Consider the following 17128-nt stretch of genomic DNA (forward strand, 5'->3'; position numbering starts at 1 on the left):
TTCCATCCTCCAGGACTGTGCTCCAGGCCCATAGTTTTCCCCTTTGCCCTGTGATCCCCTGCCTCTCTACAACCTATAACGCCGCCCACCTTTTCCCTATCATTGCCTTTAACCCAAATATCTACACATTGCTGTCTCACATTCGGATTAGACAGCCCATCTGTTGGAAGCAATGAACATAGAATAGGGACAATGTCCCATTTCTGTTTTACTGAGCAGGCATTTTTGTTTGGAGATTTCTAGGGGAAATTTGTATGCAAGACACATCTGAAGCTGGCTTCCCACAATACAATGCACAATTAAGAATCCATATGTAGGCTCAAGGTGCTAATAGCTTTAACTTTATAGTCTGGGACAGGTTTCAGTAGTAATGGCCCTACATCATTGGTATTTCCCTTACATTGATTGGGCCCACAATGTTTTCGGCTGGTAGGCTGTTATCACATCACCCACCCGGGACCACTTTACTTAATGTTACAGTATATACCAGGAGATATTTAAAGTTTTGTAAATCCCCTCTATATTTCTTCTAACCTTCCTAAACACATTCATGAACCTGACATTTTATGGAGAAAAAAAAGCCTGTGTAAGTTGCCTGCATCAGGTCTACCATTCAATTGAAGTCTCTACTTGTACTATCTTAAGTCAGCAGAACCACTTTAAAATGAAACCTGAGCCTGAAAGCATGAATTGTTGTTCCTCAGTTTCACATTTAATTTCCTCTCCCACTCTGATCAAAATAAAACCTGAACCTGAGAGCATGAATTGTTGTTCCTCAGTTTCACATTTAATTTCCTATAATAAGGTCATATTAGAGTGCACATTCATCACTTCATTGCTGGATTTATCAAGGGCGATTTTCATTAAAAATTCAACCACAGTCCATATGATTGAAAGCCAGCTATGCACAGTGTTTTTTTGTGTTTGGTGCAGCAGGAGGCTTTCATTTGTCTTCCTTACCTTGTTCGAGTCTCTCTTCCCTTTTGCCTTCAGGCAGACCGTAAATACACACACCACTGTGGAGCACGCAGTGTGTTATGGTGTTTGGTGCAGCAGGAGGCTTTCATAGGTCTCCCTTACCTTGTTCGAGTCTCTCTCTTCCCATTTACCTGGTGGTGGACCTCAAATACACACATCAATGTGGCAAGCACGGTATGTGCAGTATGTTTTGGGGTTTGGGTGAGTAGGGGTGAAGGGTTGGGTCGACCAAGCTTGCTATCAAGGGCCGATCTCTCAGACCATGTAACATTCCAGGACCTAGAATTGCCTACTAGCCACTACTGCTTTGGACTATACTAATCTGGAAAAAGAGACATCAGATTTACACATATCTGTAATTGATTGTCTTTGTGCTTCAAAATGCCTTCTTAGAAAAAGTGTATGCTTCTTAGTGAAGCATCAGGATTGGGAAACATACGCAGATCTCTGTAACATCTCTGAACAGGCAAAGACATGTGCCTCGGGCAAAGAAAGGCTAATTGGATAATGGCAATTGTCTATGCAGCCTAACATAACAGGGTTATTAAAATTCAGACTGCACTGTTTGCTGAGCCTAGATGTGGTGGGGCCTAAATTGGAGATCCCCGCAGAGCTAAGACTCAGCAGACTGTGTTGAGGGGGATTTGAGTTGCTGCAACATTTGGTGAAGTATTGACGCAAGGTATTGAAGGAGAGAATTGGAACTTTTTCTCCCTTCATCAATTCTCCTACAGGTTTTATAGCATCTGACCTATGGCACAAACCTAAGAAAACTGGCCACATGTCACTCACTCACTGGGTCTGGTAAAGTTTTTGATTACTATCATCGTCAGACTGGATGAGGTGATGGTAGGAGCTCACCTAGCAGTAGAGGAACTGATGGGTACCTGGTAGGACATTATGAAAGAAACTGTGCTATGCCCCATTTTAGTAGAAGGAAGTATGAATTGGATGGTTGAGGCATTAACGTCTAGATGCTAACATTGAAAGCACTGGTGTTTATTTTGTAGAGAAAGGCTGTACTAATTTTGCAATAATTTAGAATGATGATTTCCTTACGCCGTTAAATTATAACAAAAAATATATTGCATTTTTGATATTACATTGTCAATGTTTTGTATTTGAATATTTTGTAAAAGTACCTTGTGTATTGAAAACATTTTTATTAAAGAAAAAGAAAATAACAAGATATAGGATTCTTACGAGAATGCCTCCGGCAGCACTGCCACCAGCTCCACCTCTGACACCACCGCCCTAAAGGAAACAAATAGAGGATAAGTTCAAGATTAAATAAAGCCATGTACACAACACAACAATGTAACACAATATATAAACATGCAACATAGCACTGTCCATTTCCAAAAGGTCTTTTATTGTACACTCTCAATAATCACACATCAGCAGTCTGGCTTTACTTGTACTTGTTAGTAGATGTCATTGATGGCATTCTTCAAAATGTGTTTATGGATTTTGGAGCTTCTTCCCCTGCACCTGTTAGCACAGCTAAAATTGGCCATGTCTGTGCTGTTTTGTGTGCTTGGATGTTGGGATCTACCTGACGGTTGTCATTCAGGCCTATTGTCTGATGCCTCCTCCTACACCTTTAGTCGTATGATAAGGAAATTATTCAGCCAGATACCAGTAGTCTTTGGGAAATTGCTGCACATCATCAATATGCATGTGGTTGATTGTTTTTGCTTTGGAAGGGGCAAATGTACGGGGGTCACAAAACTCTGGCTCCTGCATGTTCAACCTATAGAAAGTAGCCATGCTGCATGAAGTGCTGAGATTATGAGCAGCACACAACTTTGTGAGCCCTTTAATAATGCACAGTTTGTCAACGGGTCAGAATTCTGCTGTCATTAGATGCCTTAGCTCCCTCCCATGTATTTTCTAGTTTGGAGTTGACCATGTCCTTGCCTCATGGCTAGTATGGTTCACTGATTATGGAGCAGATCAACTCAGTGATATTGCCCTACATGTTGGTTCACTCAATAATGAGAAAATCATGACACAGTGGAAAATCCTTAGATGGCATTCTAGATAGTCTAACCACTATATCTAACCACACTGATATTCTCTTTTGTTTGCGGGAGGTACTATTAAATGTCTCATGTGGGGTCCACCTCTTTTTCAGTCAATTGTGTTACCATAGTAAAGAGGAACAGAAAGAAAGCAGATACTTAGCCAGTGGTATTAGTGTGAGTTTGAAAAAAACATTTTTGTGCTGGGTTTTCTTGGTCCTTTAAAGTGATTAGATGTCAATAATATTCAACATTAAACAAACATTGAATACGTGAGTAAACAGTTTGTTCCACGTACTATTCCACCACAAGCTTTGCCACCAACACCCTACAGAAGACAATATGCATGTATTTCAATTTCGGTGTTCATCAAGACTAAATAAAAACTTTGAAAAGATAACTAAATGTACGGGTCTCTCATTGGATCTCTCCCACATTGTTTTACAACCCACAAATGCCTCCGGGGAAGATACTTCATAGACTTTTAGGTTATGTTTTAAAAGATGGCAATCATTTATAGTGTTTTACCATTTTTCTTCATAAATCAACTTTGTGTTTCTCTGGCACATAAGCTAAAGAACATACACCACACACATCTCAGATGCTTATTCCTTTATATTTTATATGTGTTCAATATTTTTGTCAGTACACCTTCCTAAGACTACCTGTCTCACATTTGGGTGTGAGTATACTATAAGAAAATGAGGGGCACAGCATTCCCATTATTATTATTATTATTATTATTATTATTCCATGAGCTGAGTGTGTGTGTGTGTGTGTGTGTGTGTGTGTGTGCGTCCCATCTGCGATTGTACAAAATATAAGCTTATGTATTTAAATGTAATGGTTGTCATGTTTTGTAATAATGCCCAAAAGAATGTATTCAACTTATGTTCACCAAATCTCTACCAATGATCTATTGATTCAAAAAGAAACATTTCTATTTTGATGGTCCATTTAGTATGCTAACAATTAAGAGAAGTTTAAACTTATCCTCTCAGATTTTAAATGCAAGCAGCTGCCTCCAGACCGGTATGTGATTGGCATATAACTCATTTGTTATACAAACTGTAATTATATACATTTATTGTCACATTTAAGGGTATACATGAAATGTGGATGACTGTTGCAAAATGCACTCTAGAAGGCACTCAATGTGTAATTATCGATTGCCCTTTTCCAAATTGTTGAGTGCTCTTTTTTATTATAGATGCTACCCCATGATTGCTTCAATATAGCTGAATGCACACACACTCGTTTTTCCATTCATGCCTTCTTGAGGGGATTTACCTAATTTGAAATAGGTAATGTACAATGCAATTAGGGGGCAGAGGTTTTGAGTGATCAAGGATTGTAATAGAATTAAGATCCCAAAAATGTAAGCCATATTTCTGTGTATGTGTGTGTGGGGGGTTCACTACCCTCGCTGGGAAAATACAATACACAAACACTTACACAATGAACACCCGGAAACTGCTTATCTGAACACTCATTAAATAATCCAATGTACCCAGCACTTACAATAACAAAGGCAAATTTCAATTGGCAACTACCCTTGGGAGTGTGCCCTCACTGTAAGAGAGGCACTGAAATTAACCTAAGAAACACTAGCAGAACAACTGACTAACTGAACATTTGTCTGAGGGACAAAGCTATCAGGTTGCATGTTCATTGATCTTTCAGGTATCTGTATTGAATTGCGAGTGCTTAGGTGCAGCATTATCGATTGATAATGGGCCAACATACTCAGAGCTGACATTGCACATTCTATATACTTTTCACCCTGCACAACAAATGGTTTTCAATCACTCTCAATACTAGTGAGGATACATTTGATGCTGAACTTAGCTCATTTCGACTAATTTCATTTAAAGTGTTTTCTATCATTGATTACTATCTGCCAGTCAAGAATAAATGTGACTATCAGTATTTGTGTGCTGTGTTTTGTTCTATGGTTCACATTTTAAATTAGTGGTGGGTTTTGAAGCCTTTCATAATCCTTCCAAAACCATCTCTAACCTGACAATCAGAGGATTAGAAGACGACTGTACGCCAGGAACATTGTGAGACAAATTATGGTGAATTCACCAGACATAAATACAGAGGCACATTCATGAAAGTGATTACATATCAAAAATATTCAGGTGATGACATCATCTTAACATTGTCCAAATGTAATATGTATTACTTACTTTTTGTTGATCACCAATTCTACCATTATCGCGCTACAGGAAACAATAATCATGTATTACATATTTTGGAAAATGTCAATTAGAATTTTTAAATGGTAATTCTATGCACAGGTCTCTCAAAACATCTAAACCCCACCATTTTATTGCATGCAGAGGAGAACTCGAATTGACCTAGGCAAAACGGTCAGGCATGGAGAGATTACTTGACCATTTTGTGGAGGACAAAGCTAATGTTTTGCATGTTCACTGATTGCTCCTATTATGTGTTGCTGAATGAGCTGTTAGGTGCAGTATTAATGAATGATATTGGGCAAGGACCCTCTTGGTGGTGCATGGCACAGTCTATGTGCGATTCACTAGGCCCAGCCAATGTTTTAAGTGAATCTCATTAATAGTGAGGATGCACTTGATTCTGCAATTAAGCCAACATTTCACTTTGTTTCAATTTAACTTTCTCACCTCTAAATTATCACTCTTCCATTATTACTACTTAAAATAAATCAGTGTGGTCTTTAACAATAGTGTACAGTGCTGTATGCCAATGTTCTATTTTAAATCAAGAATGTTTTTTTGATACCTTCCTTAATCTGTCCAAACTATCTCTAACCTGGCAATCAAGATGATGGAAGGGATGGTACTTTGAGGTACAATGTGAGATGCATTGATGAGAAATGTTCTGACATAGGTCTAAGGGCACACTAATTCAATTGAGTAGATGACATTGCTATTCAGCAGGTAAAAGCATTGTGAAATCGTACAACAATCATATGTTTTACTTAAAATATGTCCTTCATCAACTTTACCACCATAACCTACATAAGGCAAGAAGCATGGATTTTAGTGTTCAGGAACAAACAATTTAAATGGATATACAAGATTTAAATGTACTGATATTTTAAAGGATGTATTTGTTGTTAATACACACACCTACACGCTAGCAGACATTTCATTGACTTCTAGGCTTTTTTTTTTCAAATGTTCAGCATTTCCATGTATTTTTCCATCTTTCTACATAAAGCATGCTTGCTTATATTTGGCATATCAGCTTAATAGCACTCGAACACAATGGCAATTAGGGCCAATTTTTAAACTGCAGGCTTTACTTGGTATTACAAAAGAGGCTAACATTAATCTTTGTAAAATTTCACACGTGTCACTCAATGCCCTTATGAGCACACCTTCATTAGGGGCCTATTCTGTCATTTAGATGCGGATGATAAAGATAACAAGAGGAACAACTACTTTCCTTTGCCATTATGTGTATGAATAAAACATGAGGTTTGTTTTGTGCGTGCGTGTGTGTGTGTGTGTGTGTGTCTATGCGTATGGGGGTATTCGTGTTGTGTGATTGTGTATGTGTGTGCGTGTTTCTGTGTGTGTGTTATGCTGCCTCCTCCAATATTCAATAAACAGACCTTACTATATTGAAGTCATGTTAACTTGATTACATATAAATAGTTGTTGTACCCTCAGACACTAAATGCAGATGGACAACTTTTGACAGATAATTTATGGTCATTTGTTGTGTTTGCTTTAAATTCTGAAATTATTATCTTTTAGTGAAACATATAGGTGTATTCATGGCATGTGGTTATTTTTGGCACAGAAGCACCGCAGATTGCACTCCATGAAAAGTGGAAGTTAATAATGTCCGTTTCTTTGGTGCTCTGGTATGATAAAAATGGCCAATATGTCTCTACTGTATTGTGGCATTCATGGAAACTGAATTTTCAGTCATACCTTCATGAAGGTTTGTTACATAAAAAGCATCATGTAACGTCATGTGAGCACATGGGACACTGATTTTTGGTCATCTTGATTTCTGATGAAAACAAACTAACAAACAATAATTCCATGTGTGTGTGCGTGTGTGTTTGTATGCGCATCCCTGGATTTGGAGGACATAAAATAAGCACCTAGAAACTTCTTATTTTAATGGCCATGTGAGAACCCGAAGGGACTGAGCAACTCAAATCACTGAGTGAATTTACAATTGGCAATTGCCTCTGTGAGTGCGCTCTCACACTGACTGAGAGCAACTCATTTTACCAAAACCAAAGCAGTTAGGACAGCATAGAGTGCATGACAGTATCACTGCGGTTAGTTCCATTGTGGTGTACAATCACTGATCTATCCTACTCTTTACTGCTATGTGATCACTTACTTGCAGCATTACTGAGTGATAATGGGCCACAATACTTTGGACTGTGCATGGCAATTCAATGTGTGAATTAATAGACTGAACAAAAGGTTTTACATGAATCTCGATAGTAGTCATGATTTATTTCATGCTGCACCTAACTCAAATTTTCACTGTTTTCAATTTTCGTGACTAGCCCAAGTTGTCTCTCCTCCATTAATAACACCTAATCAAGACATGTTCAGTTAGTTAACAATACTGTGCAGTGATGTTTGCAACATTTTTTTTTAAAAAATAGATCTAGCATATTGATGCCTTCCATTTTCCGTGTAAGACCATCTATGAACGGACAATCATGTGCAGAGTGAAATGACTTACTCTGAAATTCCCATACATACATTCCAGGGCCTGATCATTAAAGTGACTATGGCCCTCATTACGACCCTGGCGGTAAGGGGTTAACGGCACCGGTAAGGGTGCTGGTGCGGTTAACCCTTCAACGCCACATTACGAGGTCCTTTAGCGGGTCCCGCTAAGGGCAGCTGGATTTTCCAGGCACCCTTAGTGGGAGCCGCTAATGGACCAGCATGCTAACAACAGGCCCGTTATTAACAGGCCTGTTGTTAGCATGGTCCCCATTCCAATTGAGCCCTATGGGGGCTAGAATTGGGGTGGGGATGGGTTCCCTGAACAGGGAAATACCGGGTCCTCCAAGAATGGAATGGCTGGGTAATTCCCTATTCAAGGAACCCGGACCCGGTATGCGGTAAGGAGGTAGCCATGGTGCTAATAGCACCATGGCTACCTCCAACCTCAGAATGAAGCCCATATATGTCAAAACTGTTCAACGTTACACAAATATTGAATAAGTGAGTAAACAATTGGCTCCACTTACTACTCCACACCAAGATTTGCCACCAACACCCTACAAAAGACAATATGCATGTATTTCAATTTCAGTGTTGATGAAGGTTAAATACAAACTTTGAAAAGATAATTAGATGTACAGGTCTCTCATTGGATCTCTCCCACATCGAGTTAAAACCCACAAATGCCTCCTGGCCAATACTTAATGGACTTTTAACATTAGTAGTAACAAAACTGAGAGGTATAATCTAGCAGTGGGTAAGGTATGCATTAATATATGATAGTTAAGTTCATGAATGAGTCAAATAAAACTGTGCAGCTAAATTGGTACTTCCTTCCATAAAGAAAGGCAAGGAGGCATGGATTTTGGATACATTTGAAAAACTGAATATAAATAAAATGGTGGGCCTTTCAAAATAATGTTTATATACTAAACCATGTGCATACAAAATATTAAGAAATGTGTTTAATAAAATTAGCCTGCTCCTGACCAAAATAGAATGGCTGGGGTCATGCTTCTCCAGATCATTCAAACTGCCTCTACAATGATACTGCATTTTTTATTCTCCTGTATTCCAAAGCATCTGGAGAACCAAAGGTTTCAGACCTATATTGAATATGAAGAAAAGATGGTGCAACTCTCTCGGAAATAGCTCACAACACCTACCGCCAAATGGGGCTTTGATCTGCCAAGGAATAGAGACTATCAAATTAGATATGTGCTTTTTGAGAAAAGTATATTTTTCAGGAACATCTGCAAACCCCAAGTTGGATTTAAACAAGGACTCAAACAAACTCATTAAGCACAGTTGTTAGAAACTACTGACCATTTTAAGACACTTTTGGTCAAAATCGAGAGGGTGGTGTCCTGTCAGTTACAGACTCATCTTGAACTTGGTAAACTTCTCTTGCTAATTCAGTTTTATCTCACACCTTCTCACATACTGAGTTGGCAGCCCATCTGAAGGTCAACAAACTGTTTCAAGAGACTGAGGCTCAGTGTTTGAAGTGTCCAAAAAGAAATAGTGGAACTATGTTCCCTGCTGGGCTGCACCCACTCGCCACAAGCCCCATCACCATGCCCCCTCCCACACACAATACAAACCCCCAAACTCTTGCACCTGCTGTTTGAAGGAACATTCAGTGCAGTGCACCGAAAGTGCAAGCTGCAACGTCTTGTAAGGATATTTGGCGTGTTACAGTACACAGTACAGCAATACTGCACAAGTAGCACAATTTTTTTGCAGCACCACCACCACAAGGGTGCGGTGCATTGCTATATGGGTTAGCAGATTAACAAGGAAAGACAGACTATTCAGTAAAAAACGATTTTAACATATAAGATGCAAATCTATTTTTGCAGTTAAAAGCACACGTGTTCATTTAAAAATGCACACTATTTTTCACCTGAAATGCCTATATTGCTAGAGACACATTTGAAAATTAACAGCTAACCTATTAACCATTAACCTGACTAATAAAACCTTATTTTAATATAACCCACTAATAAAATGTGTTCTCTACTGCAGAATTAGGCATACTCTGAAAACCAGTTAAATGAGTGTGCAGATTTTTTTTCTTCTCTTCTCTGCCTGATTATCCGTGTTGTTGTGCACAGTAACGGCAGGAAGGAGGAAGTCAGATTTGCAACAATTGCAAATGTATAAGCGAAGCTATTGTTGAAGAGTAGGAGGATGAGAGATGATGGATTTCATTGGGACACGTCATAAAGAGGGCTGAGAGGAAAGTTTTAGTGGGCAGTAGCAGGGAAAAAGACAGGGAGACATCTTTCTGCACTACTGGGGAGAAGACCTGGCTGTGGGGTCCTGACTGAATGCAAATTCCGGTGTCCTGCTGCAGTCGACATTGGGGAGAGCAGAAAGAAAAACCTATCCACTGGCTGAGGCAGTCCTATCTGAAAAAGCTGAGAATTCCAGGCAATGACCCCGGCTTGAGAAGGCAAGCGTTCCTTTTTGCTGGAGTTAATCCAAGAGAGCCACATTCACAGAGAGAAGCCTCTGAACAGATAAGGTAATTACCTAACTGGGGGAGCTGTGTGTGTGCACGGAAATATGCAGTCAGTGTAGAAAAATGAAAGTCCCGTGCGTGTCTTAATCAAGTGCTAATGTTGCAATTTAAGTTCTGTTCTCCGCCACTATAATTGCAGTGTGTCATAGAAAATGCTTTGATTGTTCCATTTTATTGCTGTAAAGAATGAGATCATGTCTAAATGCAACTTTTATAATACAGAAAATATTTGAAAACAGACGGGTGGTTTATTTTCTATTTACCATTACAATGCCAATGATGTGGGGAGATTTTTAAACAGTGCAATGGTCATTTTAAGACAGATGTGTGTATGTCAGAATCAGTATGAATAATTGTGAGTAACTGTAGCATAACTTGTTGGAGGTACATGAGCCAACGGGAAGAGAGACTCTCTGAACATAGCTCCCTACCGTATATAAGGTAGTGGAAATTACCACAAGACTACCACATATAGCTCTCTGTCGTAAATAAGTCAGTGAGTTTGCCCATGGTGGCGCACCAACACTATCACTGGAAATTGTGGTATCCCTAGAATGCAGGTCTGAGGTCTCTCTAGTGATCACACGAAAAATCTAAGCGAAGATAAGGGATTCTGGACATTGGGGCCACAAATAAAACAATGGAATTATGCTCACCAAAATACCACCAACCACGTATACCAAATATGCAGGTCTGGGTGCTGAAATAATGCATGTCCATTGTATTATTGTTGCACATGGCCAAATCTGAATACAAAGAGTGATTATTGCTAAGTTATTTTTCGGCGGTAATAAAATACCGTCAGGCCCCAAATCTCCACAAAATACCCTACATATTTATGGTGCGTTGCAGGCCGGGAAAGTGATCACAGAGTACCTACTGGGCGTGGCAAGTGTGTCTCACACTGCCATTTGCACATTAAAGGGAACCCATTTTATAATAGCAGTGTGCCACTAAAAACGAATTTCAGAATGTCACAAAGGGAAACCACATTCTCAGATCTAGTGCAATATTTAGAGGCAAAGTTATTTGCACATGGAAATTGGTCTTCGAACAGTACCTTAGAATGGAGTAACCGCATTCAGGGTGAGGTGCAGAAAGAAAAACTAGACAATATTTTTGCAGAAGGCAGCATAATTCAGGTCTGCCTTACAAGATTATTGAATGCAGCCGATAAAAGTGCAGAGAAAGACTGTTTAATACGGCTATGCGGCAAAATATGGTTTATTTTAAACAAGTCACTGCGAATGCAAGAGAATGATACTCAGCTAATTAACAGGTTAAAGACTGAATTAGACGGGGCAAGTAAAAATCAGGAAATGTTGAGAGCAGAATTGGATGTATGCCAAAAAGACATGCAATTAAAATGCAGAGACTTTGATACTCAGTTATCCAAAAGCAAGAAACAATTTGAAGATAGTGAGCAAGAATTGACACACTTAAAAGCCTTAGTGGATCACATTAGGCAGGATAAAGATGAGGTTGTTTCAGAAATGCAGATTTTACAAAAAGAACATTGCGAAAAAGAAGGTGATCTCCAGAGTGCAGAACAAGAAATGATTAAAATGATCCAAGAAAGAGACAAGAGAAATAAAGAGTTCAATGAATGCCAAATGCAAATGTGCGATATGCAGGAGGCAATTAATAAAATGAGTGATGAAAATAATTATTTGCATGATGAAGCCAACAGACTCCTTAAAAAGTGTAGGGACTTAGAACAGCAAATGTGCATTCCCAGGTCCCAGGAGAGGCGGCAGGGTACCACATTCAATGGAGTGGAGGTGAATTCTAGCTCTGCCCAAAGAGCTAGTGCCCCAGTGACAGGACCGGTGACTGAACTTGGTTGCAGTGCCCTTGGGGGATTTGATACTCCCATTGGGGGCAGCCACCAATCTCATACACCTGAAAACAGGATTGACTCACAAAATAGTGCAATTCCATGCATTGCAACAAGTAGCCCCATAAAAATAATGAAATCCATTAAAGCCCTGATCAAACCATTTAAAAAGGGAGGTGAATGCTGCATTGAGGATCACTTAGAAGCGGTGTATGACATTTTTAAAGCACTCCAGATACCTAAGGAACAGTACAGACAATATTTTCATTTAACTTTAGATGCCCCGACGGCCAGCATCATAAGGGGATTAAATGAACAGCAGAATATGACATGGCTGGAGTTTGAAAAAGAAATTAGGCGTCATTTTTCTCCTTTTCAGTCATTGCAGGAGGCAAAGAAAGTCGCGTACACTATTACTGCTGGACCTAATACATCCCCTCGCCAATTTTTACAAGACTTAAAAAGAGCATTCTCTCGCTTTGATGTATCTTTTGACTCAAATTCCAATGAGTTTAAAACCGCATACTTCTATGGGCTACAGAAAGACATCATATCCCAATTGGTCCGTGAATTTGACCGTGACAAGTCCCTTGAATGGATTGTACATCAAAGCACAAAGCTATATGAGGTACTCTATTGTCAGGGTAGAGAAAGTGATAAAATGAAAGATACTAGGCCTAAATCTAAAGAACCCTCAGCCACAGTAATGGAAATCAGGTCAGCCAAAATGTCCCTTGAGTCTGCTCAAAGCCAAGGTAAAAATAATGTGACACCTGAACAAAGGGGTAATCAACAAAGATCGCCATTTCCTGTACCAATGTTCCAATCACATGATCCTAGTAATAGAGAGAGCTACATCAGCCCTAGATATTTAGGAGATAGACCCCGGGTAAGATACCGGTCTGATATGGCAGGTATGAACAATAACCAGAGACAAAATCAAGATCAAAGAAATGATGGTCCCTACCAGTCATTGGGGACACAGAGCAGATTTGATCCCAGCACCATGATATATGGTAATCAGGATAGGCCCCGATATGTGGATCGATTTACTGATAATGGAAATCAATATAGGGGCCAGTACCCACAATCTGAGAGACAGGACATGAGGCAAAACGTGAACTACAGTCCACGCCAGTACAATGATTCCCCACCAGGGGACTATAATCAAAGGATGGGTGCAACCCGCTCCCCTCCACAAATGAATCAAGAGTTCAGAAACCATCCCAACCGGTATCAATCACCTGAGAGGTATCAGAATAGATCCAATCAGGGGGAAAACAACCAATATCGACCTAGGCCACAGAAAGAGGATCCTAGAGAGGTGGAAAGGTTCCAATGCCTTGAGGCCCAAGTGAAAATGTTAGCTGAGCAAATAGGAAAGCTCTATACAGCGCAAAAACAACCTTCCAAAGAGGGGGCTGATGGCCATAGCAATGACCGGGGGGCTTCCGAAAAGTGACTAAGTACTCATGATAACTGCAGTGCCAAAATGACAGATTGCTCTGATATAACTTTGCATAACGACTCTGAGATGACTAATGGATTAAAAATGAAAGTACCAGTAAATGAAATTGTGATAGAAAGTGTAAATACTTCTAAAAAAGAGGTACGGTTTAACTTAGAGCTAAATAAAACAGTAAAGATTTGCACAAATGAAAAAGAAACATTAGGAATTCCAAAAGAACAAAGGGACAGATTTAAGAAAAATGACTCATGCATGGGGAATACCAGTGAACAGGGAGTAAGTGGGGATGCCATAGCTCCTTCCCTGGGCAAGCAAAACAATGACCAAACACAGACAGAAAAAGGAAATACTCACAAGGAGGGTACAAGTCAATCACCTGAAAAATTCTTTGAGCCACATATTTTTGAAGAGGCTGAAAGGGCTGGTATTACACTAAATGATCACAAATGCACAGAATTAAAAAATGACGAATTGCTGAATGATGTTGTTACACATGTTCAGTTGGAAGGTTGTAATGTGGTCTCTGATGTTACCCAGATGGATGGGCGAACGGTGGCCACGCTCCAAAAAACCTTTGAACATGGAGAAATGAATAAAATATCTCGCACAGAAATGGGTAAAAAGGAGGGAAAAATGTCTTTTCATTTACCAATGTGCTTAACCAAAAGTGAAAAAGACCTGAGAAAGGTGAGCCCTGAAATCAGTAAGAATTCACATTTCTTATGTGTATTAGAGGAAGTTGAGGACAGATATTATGCACCCATCGCTGTAGAAGAAAAATGCCACACCTTTGCTATGATTGACACTGGCGCACAGGCCACAATTATGTCAGAGGAGCTGGTAAAGAGTATCAATGAAGGGAGGCCTCCACAGAGTCAGATCACAGTGAAGGCAAATCAAGGCCCAGTGCATAACTTTAATGGGGAGGAGGTGCCCATCATAGGTGTAACTGAGGTTGACATAAAAATAGGAAAGCACAGAATGAAACAAGAGGTATTGATCACATCTATTTGTGAAATTCCATTTCTGATGGGGACAGATTGCCTGAAAAGATTGTCTCCTCTCATAGATGGGGTGAATGGAGTGCTGTGGTCCTTAACCAAAAAACCATTGAGGCCTAAGAAACTAAAATCACAAAACAGCAATATAAAAGAATGTCACACCGTTGCCAAAACAAATGATGCTGTGGAGGTATATCTCCAGAATAGCTGCATACCTAGTGTCACTGTTATATTAATGTGTCAAGACAAAGATCAGAGCGACAATGAAAAACTACCTGTACAAATATACTTGGACCCAAGGAAAGATTGGCAGACTGCTATAGATGAGCACACATTACGTTTTTACTTAAAAGAGAATACATGCAAACAGAATATTGTTCCTAAAACAGATTCAGAAAAACACATTACCACTCTGGCAGAGATACACATGGAAGATGAGCAACCATGGGTTCACGTTGGTATAAATGATTATCTTAAAACAATAAAAGCCACTTTAGCGCTTGAACATGAAAGGAGTTTCATTAATGAGAAATTGTTGCAAAAAATTATGGAGAGGGAAGAAATCCCGAAATTTAGGATTAAAAACCAATATGTTTCTGGGTTGGACAGTCCAGACTTTGAAAACCGAATTACAGGCAGATGCATGCTTAAAATTAGCATTGGGCAGAAAACAATTTACCATAATGTATGGATAGTGAGTGGAGCACAAAATGAATTTTACATGGGCAATGACATCATGCACAGAATGTGTATGGTGTTAGATTTCCTTAATCAAAAAATATGGTCACGCCTAGGTGGGCCGGCGCCTGAATTTGAAGACAAAAGAAGGGCTTATCATTGTGCACAACTAGTTCCTTATGCAGTCGAATTACAGATGAGGAAAAATACTATTGTTCCTGCATTTACAAAACAGTTTGCAATAACACTGAAATGCAAAAATGGACAGCAGATGAAAGGCTCTGATGCATTTGTATGCCTGAATGAATCCATAAAACAGCAAGGCCTGGATTATGAATACATTCCATTGGTAGACATTGGTGAGGGATCTGTAAAAATCATGGTAAATAATAAAGGTTGTCAGGATATTCATTTAGAGGAAAACTCCCCATTAGGAATGGCCATACAAAAATCACATTATACGGCAGATTTAAATAACATGGTGATTGGGAATATTCCTGAAAAATATGTAGATGCCAAGGGCGAGTTGCCAGAACACCTGGACTCTCAGCCCAAAGGAATATTTAAAATTCATTCTGTGTATCCTTATGATTCAAATGAGACAGTGTGCTGCCATCAAGAGGATTGCATAATATTTAATTTAAATGAAAATGAAACAGGAAATCAGCCCATTGAAGTGGAAGCTGATATGCCAAAATATTTGAAAGTGGCAGCTCTACAAAAAGACACAGCCACACAGTTAGAGGAAAGCGCTGAGATTCCTTTACCAGAAGAGTTTCCAGAATTTTCCAGAATGGTAGAAGAGCAGATCTCCTTAGCGGATGCATGTGACAGCGATGAGGATCGACGCAATCTGAGGGAAATATTTATGGAGTTTAAGGATGTATTTGCAAAAGATGCTTATGATTGTGGTTTAACTGATTTACATGTGGCCACACTACCAGAAGGTTGTAGCAGAAATCCAGTGTTTGTACGCCAGTATAGACTACCGCTGGCATGTTTAGAATCATTGGCAGAGATTATTAAAAATTTGGAATCACGGGGAATAATTAGGCCCATTCATAGCACATCCAATACGCCTATTTTAGGTGTGTTAAAGCCGAATGGTCAATGGCGGCTGTGTGCAGACTTAAGAGAGTTAAATAAAAGAGTACCAGTATCTAGATGGCCACTACCATTCATTGATCAGGGCCTAGCTCAGATACATGGTTCAAATGTATTTACCACGTTAGATCTCACATCTGGATATTGGTGTGTGCCATTGGCAGAGGAGATACAACACCTATTTTCCTTTACATTTGACAGGACTCAATATGCCTGGCTTAGAGCTCCGTTCGGGTACATCAATAGTGGGAGTGAATTTGGCATATTTTTGAGAAAGGCCATGCCAGATGCAGCGGAAAGAGGAACAATAGTTTATGTAGATGATGTCTTGATAAAAAATGAAAACCTTAAAAGCCATTTTGATGAAATAAGACATGTGCTTGGCCAATTGCAGAAAGCAGGCGCCAAAGTATCTTTGCAAAAAGCACAATGGTGCAAGAAAAAAGTGAACTTTCTAGGGCATGAAGTGACTGAACATGGGCTAAATCCACAAAGGAAGAAAATAGAGGCCATACAAAGATTAAAAGATCCTAAAAATGAGAAAGGAGTAAAAAGTTTATTAGGGATGACAGGCTATAACAGAAAGTTCATTGAGAATTATGCAGAAATCACTCAACCATTGACTAAACTGCTTAAACTAAACACTCCCTGGAGATGGGAAAGAGAGCAGTCTGATGCAGTGGCTAGATTGAAGGAATGTCTTGTAAAGGCACCATGTTTAGCATACCCCATAAAGGACAGGGATTTCTTTATAGAAATAGGCTTTTCTGAACATTGTATGTCAGCAGTGTTATCACAAAAACACGATTTG

The 17128-nt window shown here is 39.4% G+C and overlaps 1 protein-coding gene across 1 annotated transcript in view; it reads right to left on the minus strand.

The window, feature by feature from the left end:
* LOC138579940 (uncharacterized) overlaps positions 1-17128 on the minus strand; it is a 256110-nt gene that overhangs the window by 142769 nt on the left and 96213 nt on the right. The window contains exons 16-18 of the mRNA XM_069650158.1: positions 8230-8259; positions 5195-5227; positions 2182-2232 (exon numbers count right to left, since the gene is read on the minus strand). Of these exons, the coding sequence (XP_069506259.1) occupies positions 2182-2232; positions 5195-5227; positions 8230-8259 (114 nt within the window). The remainder of the gene's footprint in view (positions 1-2181; positions 2233-5194; positions 5228-8229; positions 8260-17128) is intronic.

The sequence above is a fragment of the Ambystoma mexicanum genome, chromosome 3p (genome assembly GCF_040938575.1).
Source record: "Ambystoma mexicanum isolate Mex_15411 chromosome 3p, UKY_AmexF1_1, whole genome shotgun sequence".
In the NCBI taxonomy this organism is placed as follows: domain Eukaryota; kingdom Metazoa; phylum Chordata; class Amphibia; order Caudata; family Ambystomatidae; genus Ambystoma; species Ambystoma mexicanum.